This window comes from Aphelocoma coerulescens, chromosome 15 (genome assembly GCF_041296385.1).
Source record: "Aphelocoma coerulescens isolate FSJ_1873_10779 chromosome 15, UR_Acoe_1.0, whole genome shotgun sequence".
Classification (NCBI taxonomy): Eukaryota; Metazoa; Chordata; class Aves; order Passeriformes; family Corvidae; genus Aphelocoma; species Aphelocoma coerulescens.
The window spans coordinates 3,980,558-3,993,551 of NC_091029.1; the positions used below are offsets into that span (position 1 = coordinate 3,980,558).

A 12,994-nucleotide genomic window follows, 5' to 3' on the forward strand; every position below is an offset into this window, starting at 1 on the left:
CGGCCGGGGGCGGGGAACGGGGAACGGGCCGGCGGGGCGGGGCTGGGCTGCGGGGCGGCCGCGGGCACCGGGACTCACCGGGGGCGCCGGGGCGCAGCGGGGCCGAGAGCAGCGCCCGCACCGACATCGACATCGGCATCGGCACCGGCACCGACACGGGCCGGGCCATCACACACCGCCACCGACGCGGGCCGGGGCATTAGAGAGCGGCACCGACCTGACCTGACCCGAGCTGACCCGGGCCGGGCCGCCGACACAGATCCGGGCTGGGATAGCAGAGATCGGCACCCGCCACCGGCACCCACAGCCGACCCTCACCAGGCCGGGGGACCCGAGACCGGCACCCCCGACCGACCCCCGCAGGGCCGCGCTTTTGCTTTCGTCGGTCCCTGCCCCGGTCCCTCCCAGCGCTCTCCCCGCTGGGCGAAGGCGGCAGCAGCCCGGCCCGGTGCCCGGGGGTGTGAGGAAGCGGGCCCGGCACCGCACGGAGCCATGGCCATCGCGGCCGTGTCCGCGGCCGAGTCTCGGCTCTGCGGCAACTGGTAAGGCCGGGCCGGGGGTCGGTGGGGGCCGGGGTCGGTGAGGGCCGGGCCGGGGCCGGGGTCGGCGAGGGCCGGGGCCGGGGCCGGGGGTCGGTGAGGGCCGGGCCGGGGGTCGGTGAGGGCCGGGGTCGGTGAGGGCCGGGCCGGGGTCGGTGAGGGCCGGGCCAGGGTCGGTGAGGGCCGGGGGTCGGTGAGGGCCGGGCCGGGGTCGGTGAGGGCCGGGCCGGGGTCGGTGAGGGCCGGGGGTCGGTGAGGGCCGGGCCAGGGTCGGTGAGGGCCGGGGGTCGGTGAGGGCCGGGCCGGGGGTCGGTGAGGGCCGGGCCGGGGTCGGTGAGGGCCGGGCCGGGGTCAGTGAGGGCCGGGGGTCGGTGAGGGCCAGGCCGAGCCGGCCCCGCCGTTACATCGGGGTACAACTCTTCGGAGTGCTGTGAAATCCCGGGGATCTGGCGTGGTAACGACCGTACTGCCTTTCTATAAACGTTTGGGCGTCGGATTTCCCTTCTGGCTTAGTAGGGGACTGAATAGAAACCGAAACGTTAGGATCAAAATCTAGGCTCGGTTTTCAGTGAGGTCCACACAAAGTACACGATTCCAAGTTTTTTTCAGCAGTTCCGTGGCTCAGGAGCAGAAATATAAAAATAGGGTCAGTAGGCAGTGTTGTTGTGGAAATTTTTTTCTCTGATTACACGTCTCTGCAGAGCCCCAGCATTGGGAATTCAGTGGCTGACAAGGAGTCACCTCACAAGTTGTGTCTCGAATACAAGCAGCTAAAGAAATTAACTTTTTCTGTTGTTGTTTTTCCCCAAGAGACATCAGAATCCAAACAGTTTCTTACAACATCAGCCTGGTTTGTTTGGTCTGTGCAGTTCAGCTGCTGCTGTTGGACTTTGTTGCTTTGCCAGGCTTTTGGCTGGTGGGGATCTGGCAGAGGAGAAAGCTGAACAGCTGTAGTTTTAGCAAACAAGAGGTTATAAAGTTAAATTGGGTGTTTTCAAGGTGGATTTCTTGGAAAGGGCATGATCCACATGGAAATGATGCTGCCTGTTTGAGGCAGGAGTAAGGACTGAGCTCCAGGTGCCTCAGTTCCTTTTGGTCCTTTTGTGTTTGGTTTCAAGACAGAAAGTGAGAATCTTAGAAATTAGATGGGTTGGGGGATTTTGGGGGGTACAGAGTAGCGTTGTTACTGCTGGGGCTCTGAGCAGCCTGGTCTGTGGAAGGTGTCCCTATGAGCTTTAAGGTCCCTTCCAACCCAAACCATTCCATGGTTCCATCATTCCTGGAACGGGATCTGTCAGGATTTCCCGCCCCTCCCCCAGAAAAAAAGCGCTGTTTGGCCTCTCAGAGCCAAGTTGTTTTCAGGAAGGAACTTTTATCTTCTCAGACTAATTTTATTAACTCGAACCTGGCGATAACCTGTTTGTGCTGCAAGATGTGTCTTTCACGTAAGGAAATAAATCCACCTGGATTTTATCTTAATGCAGTGTGACTTTTGCATGTCAAGTACATGAATGTCCACCTGTGCTGGAACCTTGAGGCCTGGCTTGGCCCTTCTCTACTCACTTGGAACCATGAATTCATTGAAATCTTTCTTAGCATTATTTTTTTGTTGGTGTACAACTGCTTGGATGTGTTGTCGGTGTGTTTCTGCTCAGTAACCTCAGCGACTTTCTCACAGCAAAAAGGATATTCCTGCAGTTAATTTCATCATCCATGAAATCCACTGTAGAAGAAATATTGAAATATGCCCCTATTGCAGCGACTCCATCCCAAAGTCTGAGATGAAGAACCACATTGAGTCTGAACACGTGCAGGTGAGAGGCACATCTCTGCTCTGAAACTGCTCATTTCTGTGGTAATTAATCTAATGAGGTCTCCTTGCTGTAGGTCACCTGCAAGTGTAGGATGAAGATGGAAAGCAGCCTCCTGAAGGATCACGAGGTTGGTGGATTTTATATTATTGAACCCTTGGGGGATGCTGTGGTGTTTCCAAGCCCTGATTCCAGAGCCTTTCTGTCAGCCAGCACCTGGATTCCAGCCTGGGGCTTGTGCATCCTTTTATTGAGTGATGGCTTCCTAAACTCACAGCCTCTGGAAGAAGGGATTGAGAACTGCCTTAAAGTCCTGGAGCCGCTCAGGGCTTCATATCAAAGGGGTATCTGTGATAATTGGTGATTTTTTTGTCCCTGTTAGTTGAAAAATAGCTATTTAAAATACGATTGACTTGACTTTTTTTCATTCCTTTACTGTTTCATGTTTCTGCTGGAGCCATTATGTGACTTTTAATAACTCAATCTGTCCAAACAGACTTTAAAAATAGCCTGTAAAATAAACTAAAATAGGACAGAGTGGGATTTTCTGAGTTCTGAATCCAGTTGGCTGCTGTCACAGACAATCTTGTTATAAATGTCAGTCCCTTCCCTTCCCGTGGGCTCCTTTAGAGACAGCTCTGGAACTGCCACCTCAGCCTGCTGATTGCTGAGGGAAAAAGGATTTTCTTTGGAAATCTGTCCAGTACTAAACCCTGGGAGTAGCTAATCCTGCCTGTGTGTGCGTGGTGCTTTTGGCTTTGTAAAGCAAATGATGATATTTTATTAGTGCAGGTTGTTTATTAGTGCAGCATCTGCAAATATCTTGGTATTTTACCTATTTTTAACCCCTTTTGAAGGGCACCTTACCTGTTCAATGTGGGGTAAAGAACATGTCCAAGCAGTTGTTGAGCAGTAAATGAGGTGCAAGTCTGATCCCCAAACACCACTGTGGATTTTAGCTGTACTCATGGAATGATGCTGGATTTTGGGTCTGTGTCTAAAACCCAGCTCCAGAAAGCTCCACGTGACCCTGACAGATTTAAAATCATGTCCTGAGTGTCTGCAGAGCTTCAGCTGCCAAGCTTGTGCCTCCAGCACGTCGTCGTTGCATTCCCACGTCGGAGCTTATTCCAGGCTATTCCTTAGCGAGGCTTTGGATGCGGCTGAGGAGACAACAGCGAGCTCCAAAGCTGAGCAAACTGAGAACCTCAGTGTTCCACGTGGGAAGAGTAATCCCATGTGTTTTCCCAGGCTTCCTCGTGCCCCCTGCGCCCCGTGCTGTGCCAGTTCTGTGACATCCAGCTGGCCTTCAACAAGCTCCAGGAGCACGAGCTCTACTGCGGGGCCAGGACCGAGCCCTGCGGGCGCTGCGGCCGCAACGTCCTGGTCAGGGAGCTCAAGGAGCATCCCCGGGTCTGTGGGAGAGAGGAGAAGGCAGCCAAGGGGAGCAGGACAGCGCCGGGATTTGGGAAGGAGGATGGAGCCGTGAGGAGCCGACCGGGAGCAGGTACCGGGGATGGGCTTGGGTAGAGCCAGAGTGGGGGAAAAGGAGGGTTAGAGCAGCTGTGGGACACGGGTCCAGGGACAAAACCGTAGGGACACAACTCCAGGGACACAGAACTCGAGGGACAGAACCTCTAAGGACAAACCCTTAGGGACATTTACGGGAACAGCACAAAGAAATCAAAAGTGAGAAAAAGTGGAGAAAGGAAGAACTGGCTGCTCATTTGGTAGCTGGTCCAGGTGTAAGGTTTTGTGATTCCTTTCTGTGAAAATACAGAGTGGTGAGCACTCCAGAGGCCCCAAGTGGGAATGTTTACCCATGGAATAAGGAGTGCTGGGGTGCTTGGGGTGAAAGCCCAGTTGCTTCCTTTTTTGTTTTGTCTCAAAGTACCTGGCTTAAAAACGAAGCTGGAGTTGTTTGCTCACTGGAATTTGGGCCATGATTTTTCTCCTTCATCCTCCTGGATTTGGTACAAACGCCCTTGGCTTTGAGATGCTGAACTCCAGGAGAGTCCACATGTGAAACCTTGGGGTTGAGTCTGATGCCCAGAGGGAGCTGCTGGTGGCAGGGTTGATGTTCTCCCAAATTTACAATATTTATCTTTTGAAGGGGATGAGCTGGAGAGACCTGAAATCCTTCATTCCCAACTTCCTGAAGACTGGAACGCTGACTTGGACTATGTGTTGGCTCTCAGCCTGCAGAGTGAGAATAATCCTCACCATAATACTGCAGCTGAGATTCCCAGGGATTTCTGGGAATACAACTACACCAAAGAGCCTGGACAATCTGCCCATCTGGGTGGAACTGACCTGTCCGACATCTTCGGTGACTCTCCAGGCTCCTTTAGCACATCAAACCATAGCAAAATAGGTATAAACGCTGCTGTGGTGGGGTCTTTCTTTAAATTTGAAGGAAGGGAAAAGGAAAATTTGGATTGGGAATGTTAAAGATTATCTAGGTATTTCAAAAGGTCAAAATTAGTCTTTTTGAGACTTCTAAAGCAAAGCAGCAAGTGAAGAAGAAATAAAAGCTATAGTCTCTGACCTTGGTGTGTGGTGGGAGCCCAGGCAGGGAACGAGGTTCTTGTGGAAGTAAAAATGGTGGGAAGGAGGATCTGGGGGGAGCCTGGAGTGCAGCTTGTTCTGAGAGGAGAAATGGCACCAAAGGGTTTCATGGTGCAGCAAGAGGTGTTTTTACCAGACTCCACAGAGCACATAACCCTTCCCTCCCTTGCAGACAAGGACGTGATCATGCTGCCCTGTGAGTTCTGTGAGGAGCTGTGCCCTGCTGAAGATCTGATCCTTCACCAGGTTTGGGATTTCTCTGTGTCTTGGGGTTTGCAGTGAAGACTTTTCTGTGGCTGTCACTGAAAAGGGTGTGGGTGACGTCGTGAGAACTCTGGTGTTTGGGTCTTTGCCAAGAAAAGTGGTTTTTTAATGCCCACCTGGCTTATCAGGAAAGGTGATTTTTCTGTGTTGTTTGTCTAACAGACAGGGTGTAACCCAGCAAGTGCCTTTGCCTCGTTCAGTAAGAGAAGTTCTTCTCCAAATCCATGGGAATACGGTGGTCTGCAAGCTGGGGGGTCCAACAGCCGCAGGGCTGTCCCTTCATCCCAGCCCCAAGCTGTCCAGGCAGAAGGAGACATCATGATTCCATGTGAATTCTGTGGCATCCAACTGGAAGAGGAGATTCTTTTTCATCACCAGGTACCGAACAGGATCTGTTGAGTCACAGTTCAAGGATGGGCCCAGTCCTGGGGGCTCTTGTGGCACATTTCAGGAATTCAGGGAGCTGTCCCTGGCTCAGATCTTGCCACACAAAGCTCTGGGATCCATGTGAAGGGTTGTGCCACACTGAGGCTCCTCCTGAAAAGTACTGGATTAATTTGAAAGCTCTGGTAATGAAACTAAACAAAAGGGCCTGAAGTTGCACAATCAGAACGTTTGAGTCACACCAAAAATGAAGCTGAGCCCTGGATGAGTCAGCTGAGGGGAGAGGAGCACAAGGGTGAAACTGGGTGGGAGAAGAAGCAGAGAACAGACTCCAGCCCTGGGAGTGGTGTGCCCAGGGAAGAGTCCTCTGGAATTTGCTGCTGTTACAGACAAGATGGGAGAATGCTGAGCTCAGCCATTTTCTGTGTCATGGCTCTTCCCCATTCTTAGTCCCAACAAAGTGGTGAAGCTGGAGTTGGGTTGGTTGTTCTGGGCCCCTCCTCTCCTGAGGGACAGCAAAATCTGTGTTCTGGGAATGAGATCTGATAAAACTTCAGAGCGTATCACAGAATCCCAGAATGGTTTGGGTTGGAAGGGATGTTGAAGCCCATCCCATCCCACTCCCTGCCATAGGCAGGGACACCTTCCACTATTCCAGGTTGCTCCAAGCCTCGTCCAGCCTGACAGGAGAATGGAACTGGATGAGCTTTAAGATCTCTTTCCACCCAAACCATTCTGGGATTCCACGACAACAATTCCCTACTCACCTTAACCTCCCTGAGCGCTGCTGCTCCGCAGTGTTTTCCCAGGAATTTTCACCTGAGTGAGCTTCACTTGACCAGCACTGTGTGTTCTGCTGCAGCATCACTGTGACCTGCGCCCTGCCAGCCCCACAGGGGACATTCTAGCCCGGGAGCTGCCGGCTCCTCAGCCCTGCGGGGACAGACGGGAATCGCCAGAGCCGGCTCGGCGACGGATCCGGCACCAAGGTGTGGGCAGGGCACAGCCTGAGCTCCTCTGTGCTTGCACTGAGATGCTGTTACCCTGTTCTGTCTCTAAAATCTTCCATGCTGTCCCCTCGGTCTGGGTTTAGGGAGGGATTAAATCACTGGAACCGTGTCCTTGGAGATCCTGGGATGGACACTGGGGCTGTTCCTGATGCTGCAGCTGCTGTTCCCATTCAGCTCCATGTCCTGTCCCTGCAGGAGACATTTCTCCTTGGCACACAGAAAGCTTTGGGAAGCTGGGGCTGTGCTCTGCTCCGGGGTCCAGGCTGAGGATGGAGACGGCCAAGGCTGGGAATGCGGCGTTGTCCCCCCCAGGGAGAGCCGGTGACGCTCCGGCCACACGGGGGAAGCCCGGGAAGGGGAATGGCAGCGAGGGGACACCGAAGGACAGAGGTGACTCTGCAGCTGGGACAGTGCCACGAGTGAGACCTGCTCAGCGCTTCCAGGCAGAAACCTTCACTTCCAGCTCCTCCAGAACTTCTCCAGCCCAGCCAAGGTAACACCTTTGCCTTCTGGTCCATTCAGCTTCCTGTGGTGCAAATCTGGATTCCCCTGCCTTTGCCCGCGGCTGAAAGGGTTTTCAAAGGCTTTCAGATTCACCCAGTTGAATTTGACTGATGCTTATCTGAGTTTCAAACAACAAATTTAGGTTTTTACCTCAAAATAGAACAGGCCCACTGGTCACTGGGATAAAATGTAGGATAAGGCCTCATTCCCTGTCTATGGAAGTGCTGTGCTCTCACCTGGGCTCTGAACAGGAGCTGTTCTGCTGCTGAAACATATGGGCCAGGGTCAGAGGAGGCAAAAGGGCCTCCCCCTCGACCTTCCCTGTCTCCCTGCTATGTTGTCCTGTGTTTATCCTGCCTCCTCTGAAGGTGTCCCTGTCCCTGCTCCACAGCTCCAGCACCGCAGGGGGAAGGAGCCTCGGGCTGTCGGACGGGCGCAGCGGCCTCCGGCGCCGGAGCTCCAAGGTGAGGCTGCAGGGGCAGCTCCTGATGGCTTTGCCGGGACAAGGAGCTGCTTTTTACAGCCCTCCCTAATCAAGTCATACTTGAAAACAGCATTTTTCTTTTTCCCCTCCCTTAAGGCAAAAGCCCAGAGCCCAGCGGCCGGACAGGCGGAGGAGTGAGCCAGTGCCTGTGGAAAACGTGGAGCGCCCGGCCCCGTTGCCAGGCTCTGCCAGACCCGTTGGTCCGAGCGCAAGTGAATTCCAACACTGAGCTTCAATTTTTAGGCAGTGACCATTTTCTAAATCTCTATTTTTAATCTGTGAGAGCAAACTTCAGGTTTTTATGTCTCTGATCTCCTTGAGCACCACCCCAAGGCATCAAGCAGAGTCTCACCTTGGGGCCCCACCTGAATTCTGTGCCCGTGTGGGCTCCTTGTGCCGCCCCAGTGTGGGATTTGTGCCACCCCGAGCTCCCGGTGTGTCCTGCCCTGGAATGCTCAGGCACAGCCAGTGACTCCAGCAGGGAGCAGTCGGTGCTCTAGACCCGTCCCACACAGAGCAGGGTCGAGGGCTGGGGCTCCAAGGCTTCTCAGTGCTGCATTTTCAATTTAAAAGCTTTTTAGGTTCCTTGGAATAAAATTTCTCTGATGCTGTCCCGAACTGTTGTGCAGTGCCATCTATCCCATGGGGTGACACGAGGGCATGTCCCAACCCCACCTTGTGAGGGCTGGCAGATCCATTCCCACCATTATTCCCTGCCCTGGGACTTAGGGAAGTGGAGCAGATCCTGGAAAACACCTGTGGGCATCAGCCTAATTAAAGAGGTGCAGCAGATGGCACTGGCAGGGCTAATTAGCCACCCCTGGGGCAGGGTCATTACCAAGGCCTCATCTCAGGTGCCAACTCCGTCCCACTGGAACAGCCAGAGCCCAACGATGGCTGGAGGGATCTTCTCCTCAAGGAAAGACATTTTACAAATGCTCCCCCCACGTGTTTATTTAGACAAGGAAAAAAGAAAAAAGGTATTTAAAAACTGGGGGACACCAAACCTCTGTTCTTCCCATTCCTGGGGAGAAGGGCTGTGGGAAGATCAGGGAATGGGAGCTGGTCCCTGAGGTTTGGGATGGATAATGGGGTGCTGTGGGTCAGGAATCAGTCATATGACAAATAACTGATGACTGAAGTGGCAGAGCCTGTGCTGTGCCTCAGGCACAAGGAATATCCCAGAGGAATAACCTCAGCAGTGGCCGTGCTTCCCTTGGGTACTGAATCCTTACATTTTGTTCCAAGTACACACAAAGAACCCATAAAAGTGGGATTTCAACAGAGAACCTGCAGCTCCCTTCCTCCCCCCTCTCCTCCTCTGCCTCAGGCAGCTCCAGCCGTGGATCCCATTCCCTGCAGCCCCAGAGAAGGACACAAACACCTCCAGGGATGTTAAGAATCTCCTTTATGCAGGTGTACACTCGATGGCCAAGAGCACTTACAGGTTAATGCCGTGTACGGAACCGAGATGGACACACACCAAGCTAGAACTAATACCCAGCTCCAGAGTTTTTCCATTGTTTAGTATAATTTTACATTCTGAATGAATATATATTAAAAAAAATAATAATAATCATCACAAACCAATCTTTGCTTCGACAAACAAGCCTAGTACAGACAATGTCAAGTTCATTTAAAGCACAAGGAATTAAGGATGATTAGAAAAGCTTTAATTAAAAGGCCATTTGAGCCACAGCCGAGGTGCTGCAGCACTTCCTTCCCAGGAGCATGGAATTAAAAAAAAAAAAAAAAAGCCAAAAAACCCCCACAATTCCTCTTGTGGGGCTCATCCTGTTCTCCAGAACAAACCAAAGTCGATGGAAGTTGGTTATTGGTGCGACATTTGTCCTGTAGAAGAAGCTTCATTTACACCCCCAGGTGCAAACGACAGCGACGAGAAGTTCGTTATTTGTAATCATAAATAATTAACTGTAATAAATACGGATCAAGTAACGTTCCAGCACACGCCCGGGGCCGGTGCAGGTGTGCTCCACTCGGATGTGCTTCCCAAAGGAGCACACACACAGTAGCAGCAGTTTCTTACTCACAGCTGGAACCGGAGCCTTGGGAACCGCTGGCCCACGGAGCTCTGGAGCCCACTGGGATGGCCCCTCAGCATTCCGGGACTGGAAGCCAGGACAAGCCCAGAGAGAGCCCAGCCCGGGGCCACAGCTCTGCCATGGAACTCAGCCGGCGTTCCCCACGTTTCCTTTTTGGGAACACGTGTCCCAACAGGAACAAACCGGCTCCAAGCCGCTCCTTCGGCTTCGTTTTCCCTTGGTCGTTGTAAACTCCAGGTGTTCCCGCTTGCTCCGAGTGGTTTCTGAGCTACATAAACGCTTCTACCAGGAAATGGACGAGATTCAAGAGTAAATATTCTTCCTACATGGATCTGTTCCCTGGACAGGGCAATACGCATTGGGAGGGTAACAGCTTCCTAACCACGGGGTTGGGAGACTCCGGATGCCGACGACTACCTACGACTGCTGCACACACATTCCCATTCCCACTCGCTCACGGAAGAACAAGGACACCCATCCCGAACTCACACCGCCTCTCCCGCATCCCACGCACTCAGCGTTCCCACTATTCACAATAATGTACAATAAATACATTTGGGATTCCCGGGAGCTGTTCCGGAGCCATCGGACACCGAGCTGAAGGTTCAGTCACCTCATCCAGAGCCTCCCGGGCGGCTCCGCGCCGGCACTCGGCTCACGAGCAGCACCGAGCCCGCGGCACAGACGGATTCCGGGATGGTCTCTTCCTCAGAACTCGGGATCCGAGGGATCAGCAAAGCTGGAGTGTCCCAGAAATCCTGGTAAGGGACGAGACACCTGTGGAGGGGCTGCTCTGAAGCACCCAAAACATTCCACAGAACACCAGTGAAACGTGGAGCTGTTCCCGCTCCGCAGTCGGCTCCCGGCTTTCCATACAAAACAGAAGCTTTCTCTTCCAACGGGTGACTTCGTCTTCCTGCCGGGTGTCACGGATTTTAGGATAATTTGCTCTTGGATCAAAGATTTTTGAGTACAAAAATGAGTTCCAGGTGTTTGAGCACCCCCCAGTTGCTCTGAGAGCTCACTGGGAAATGGGATCAAGTCCCAGATTTTCGGGATGGACTGTGGGATCTTATCTTACACCCTTTGCAGAGAAGCCGTTTTGTTCTGCTCATCTTTTAATTACAATAAATTATTTTGTGGCTAAGCAAAGCAGACATTCAAGAACATCTAGGGCAGGAACCCAACGGAATCACGGCCCTTTCACTGTTCTATTGGAAATTTTCCCCAAAGTGTTGAGCTGAACCCCCCAATTCCCTGTGGCAGCCCCCGTGTGCTTGGTCAGAGTTTAAAAAAATTTCAAGGAAAGTGGTGGAAAGGTGGAAAAGCAGTTTGGCAGCGAAGTTCCTGCTTCAAACCTCAAGCAAGTGCCACAAATCCTGCCCCTGCTCTGCTCCTGCCCATGTGATTCCCTCCCCATACCCAAACTTGGCATTTTTGTACTCAAAAACCTCTCAGGGGAGAGTGATCCACGAGCCTTCCCCTCCGAGGGCTCCCGGCCTTGGAACGCCCTCCCTGCCGGTGGTGGTTGCACGGGGCAGAGCATTCTGGATTACAAAATTAGAAATGTACAGGTGGAAAGGTTTTTTCCCAAATTAAATTATACACAAACCGGTCTTTACTAAACTATCCTACAAATATTCCACAAACAAGGCAGCAAAAGAACCAGTCCACCACAAAGTCTACGAATACAAAATGGAAGTCTTCGGGAATTACTGTAACGGGAACGAAGGTTCAGGAAATAAATTAACCCCCAGCTCATCCCACGGGAGGTGCTGGACGGGAACTGAAGGGGTTCCACTCGGCAGAGTCACGGAGTCACCTCCAGGCATTCCCTGCTCCTGCTCAGCCGCTGAGCGGGTCCTCCCGGTAGTGGATGGCGTAACGGAGCTTTTCCAGCATGATGTCCAGCGAGGAATACTGCGGGAGCTTGATCATGAACATGCACGTCTCCACTCGGATGTACCGGGAATCCGGGGAACCTGCAGGAGAGGCAGCAGGAGGGGTTAAAGATTCAACCCAGCACTTCCCTCCTGCTCTCCCAGAGCCCCTATCCTGAGGGTATCCAAACCCAATCCCTGCCTGTTGTGGGTCTTCTGAATCTTACGTGTTTCTGCGCTTCTCCATCAGGCCTCGTGCCAGTATTTTTCCAATAGTTTAATCATTTCAAAAGTATTTCAGACAAATAGCAAAGTCTCTCTGCATCTCTACAAGGCAAAGTCTTAAAGTATTCTGGAATCCCAGAACAGTTTGGGTTAAAAGCTTAAAGCTCATCCAGTTCCACCCTCCTGCCACGGGCAGGGAACTTTCCACCGGATGCAGTTCAAGTTTTGTGTGATATTTTATTTTTACATGGTTTAAACCCCAATTCTCTCCTTATTTACCCCCATAACCACCTGCCCCTCTTTGTCATTGAGCATTAAATACCAGTTAAAGGGGGCTGAAGGCCGGGATGGTGCTGGGAGCAGACCCAGCTCCTTTCCCTCGGGAAGCGGCCGTTCCGTACCTGCGGCGCCGTCGGGGGGGGCGATTTTCATGGGATAGGGGGGGACGTGGGCGGTGTCGGGGCCGCCGTCCTTGCAGGGGCAGGTGAAGGGGATCCTCTCCTGGTTACAGGCGAACTTGATGAACTTGCAGAGCTCCTCCTGCGTGAACATCTCCAGGGCGCTCCAGAAGAACTCGATGTGCTGGTCGGTCTCCATCAGTCCCACCTGGTACATGGTGTGTGCCTGAGGGAACAGGACACGCGTCCACTGCTGCTCTCCCCTCTCCCTTCAGGAATCTCCCCCACTACGCTTTTAAATAAATGAAGTTCACACTCTTACTCCTCTCTGCACAAGCCCCACCCTATTACTTCCTGAATCCAGTGAAATCTTAATAAAGCCCCTTGGGGGCAGAGGGGTGTCCAAGCACAGGCCGGAGTTCCCCACAGATGTCCTGGCTGCACCACAAGCAGAAGATTCTCCCCTCCCACCTTCCCATGGGAGGATCCCCCTCTCCGTGTCCCACAGGAGTGTGGCCAAAGCACCTTGAGGAATTCCAGGTTGATGTAGGGAAGGCCACAGGTCCTCAGCTCCATCTCCAGGGGGGTGAGTGTGGTCAGGAGCTGCAGGGGGATGATGGAGCCCAGCCCTGCCCTCACTGCTGTCATGCACTCCGGGGTCTGCAGCTCCCGCATCCGCAGGCTCCGGATGGCGGCCGCGTACACGTCCTTGTTCTCCCACCTGCAGGGACACACATCTGGGATGAGGGAGGAGCACGTGGGAGAGCCCTCATGGCCCACCCCGTGTTTCACATGGAAGGGTTTTAAGGAGAGATCCTGATCTGGAATAATCCAGAGTGAGCAATACACGCTTTGCACGCTGAT

The 12,994-nt window shown here is 53.1% G+C and overlaps 2 protein-coding genes across 5 annotated transcripts in view; one reads left to right on the forward strand and one right to left on the reverse strand.

Annotated features, from left to right (window-relative positions):
* Positions 1-55: 55 nt before the first annotated feature.
* TRAFD1 (TRAF-type zinc finger domain containing 1) lies at positions 56-8,182 on the forward strand. The gene is made up of 11 exons (XM_069031024.1): positions 56-542; positions 2,218-2,353; positions 2,427-2,480; positions 3,602-3,857; positions 4,464-4,724; positions 5,091-5,164; positions 5,345-5,560; positions 6,429-6,555; positions 6,772-7,069; positions 7,472-7,544; positions 7,661-8,182. Exons 1-11 carry the CDS (start codon positions 493-495, stop codon positions 7,700-7,702), a joined length of 1,587 nt encoding a protein of 528 aa, XP_068887125.1. The 5' UTR covers positions 56-492; the 3' UTR covers positions 7,703-8,182.
* A 773-nt stretch (positions 8,183-8,955) lies between these two features.
* Positions 8,956-12,994, reverse strand: part of HECTD4 (HECT domain E3 ubiquitin protein ligase 4) — a 67,030-nt gene continuing 62,991 nt past the window's right edge. For all 4 annotated transcript variants that reach the window (XM_069031302.1, XM_069031299.1, XM_069031300.1 and 1 more), the window contains exons 74-76: positions 12,656-12,851; positions 12,134-12,356; positions 8,956-11,609 (exon numbers count right to left, since the gene is read on the reverse strand). In XM_069031302.1, the coding sequence (XP_068887403.1) occupies positions 11,473-11,609; positions 12,134-12,356; positions 12,656-12,851 (556 nt within the window). In that variant the 3' untranslated portion in view covers positions 8,956-11,472. The remainder of the gene's footprint in view (positions 11,610-12,133; positions 12,357-12,655; positions 12,852-12,994) is intronic.

Excerpts from the sequence above, each read along its gene's own strand:
- TRAFD1 (XM_069031024.1), top strand. The coding sequence starts at position 493 with ATGGCCATCGCGGCCGTGTCCGCGGCCGAGTCTCGGCTCTGCGGCAAC. Across the intron at positions 2,354-2,426 it reads TTGAGTCTGAACACGTGCAG|GTCACCTGCAAGTGTAGGAT; the intron begins GTGAGAGGCACA and ends TCCTTGCTGTAG. Across the intron at positions 4,725-5,090 it reads ATCAAACCATAGCAAAATAG|ACAAGGACGTGATCATGCTG; the intron begins GTATAAACGCTG and ends CCTCCCTTGCAG.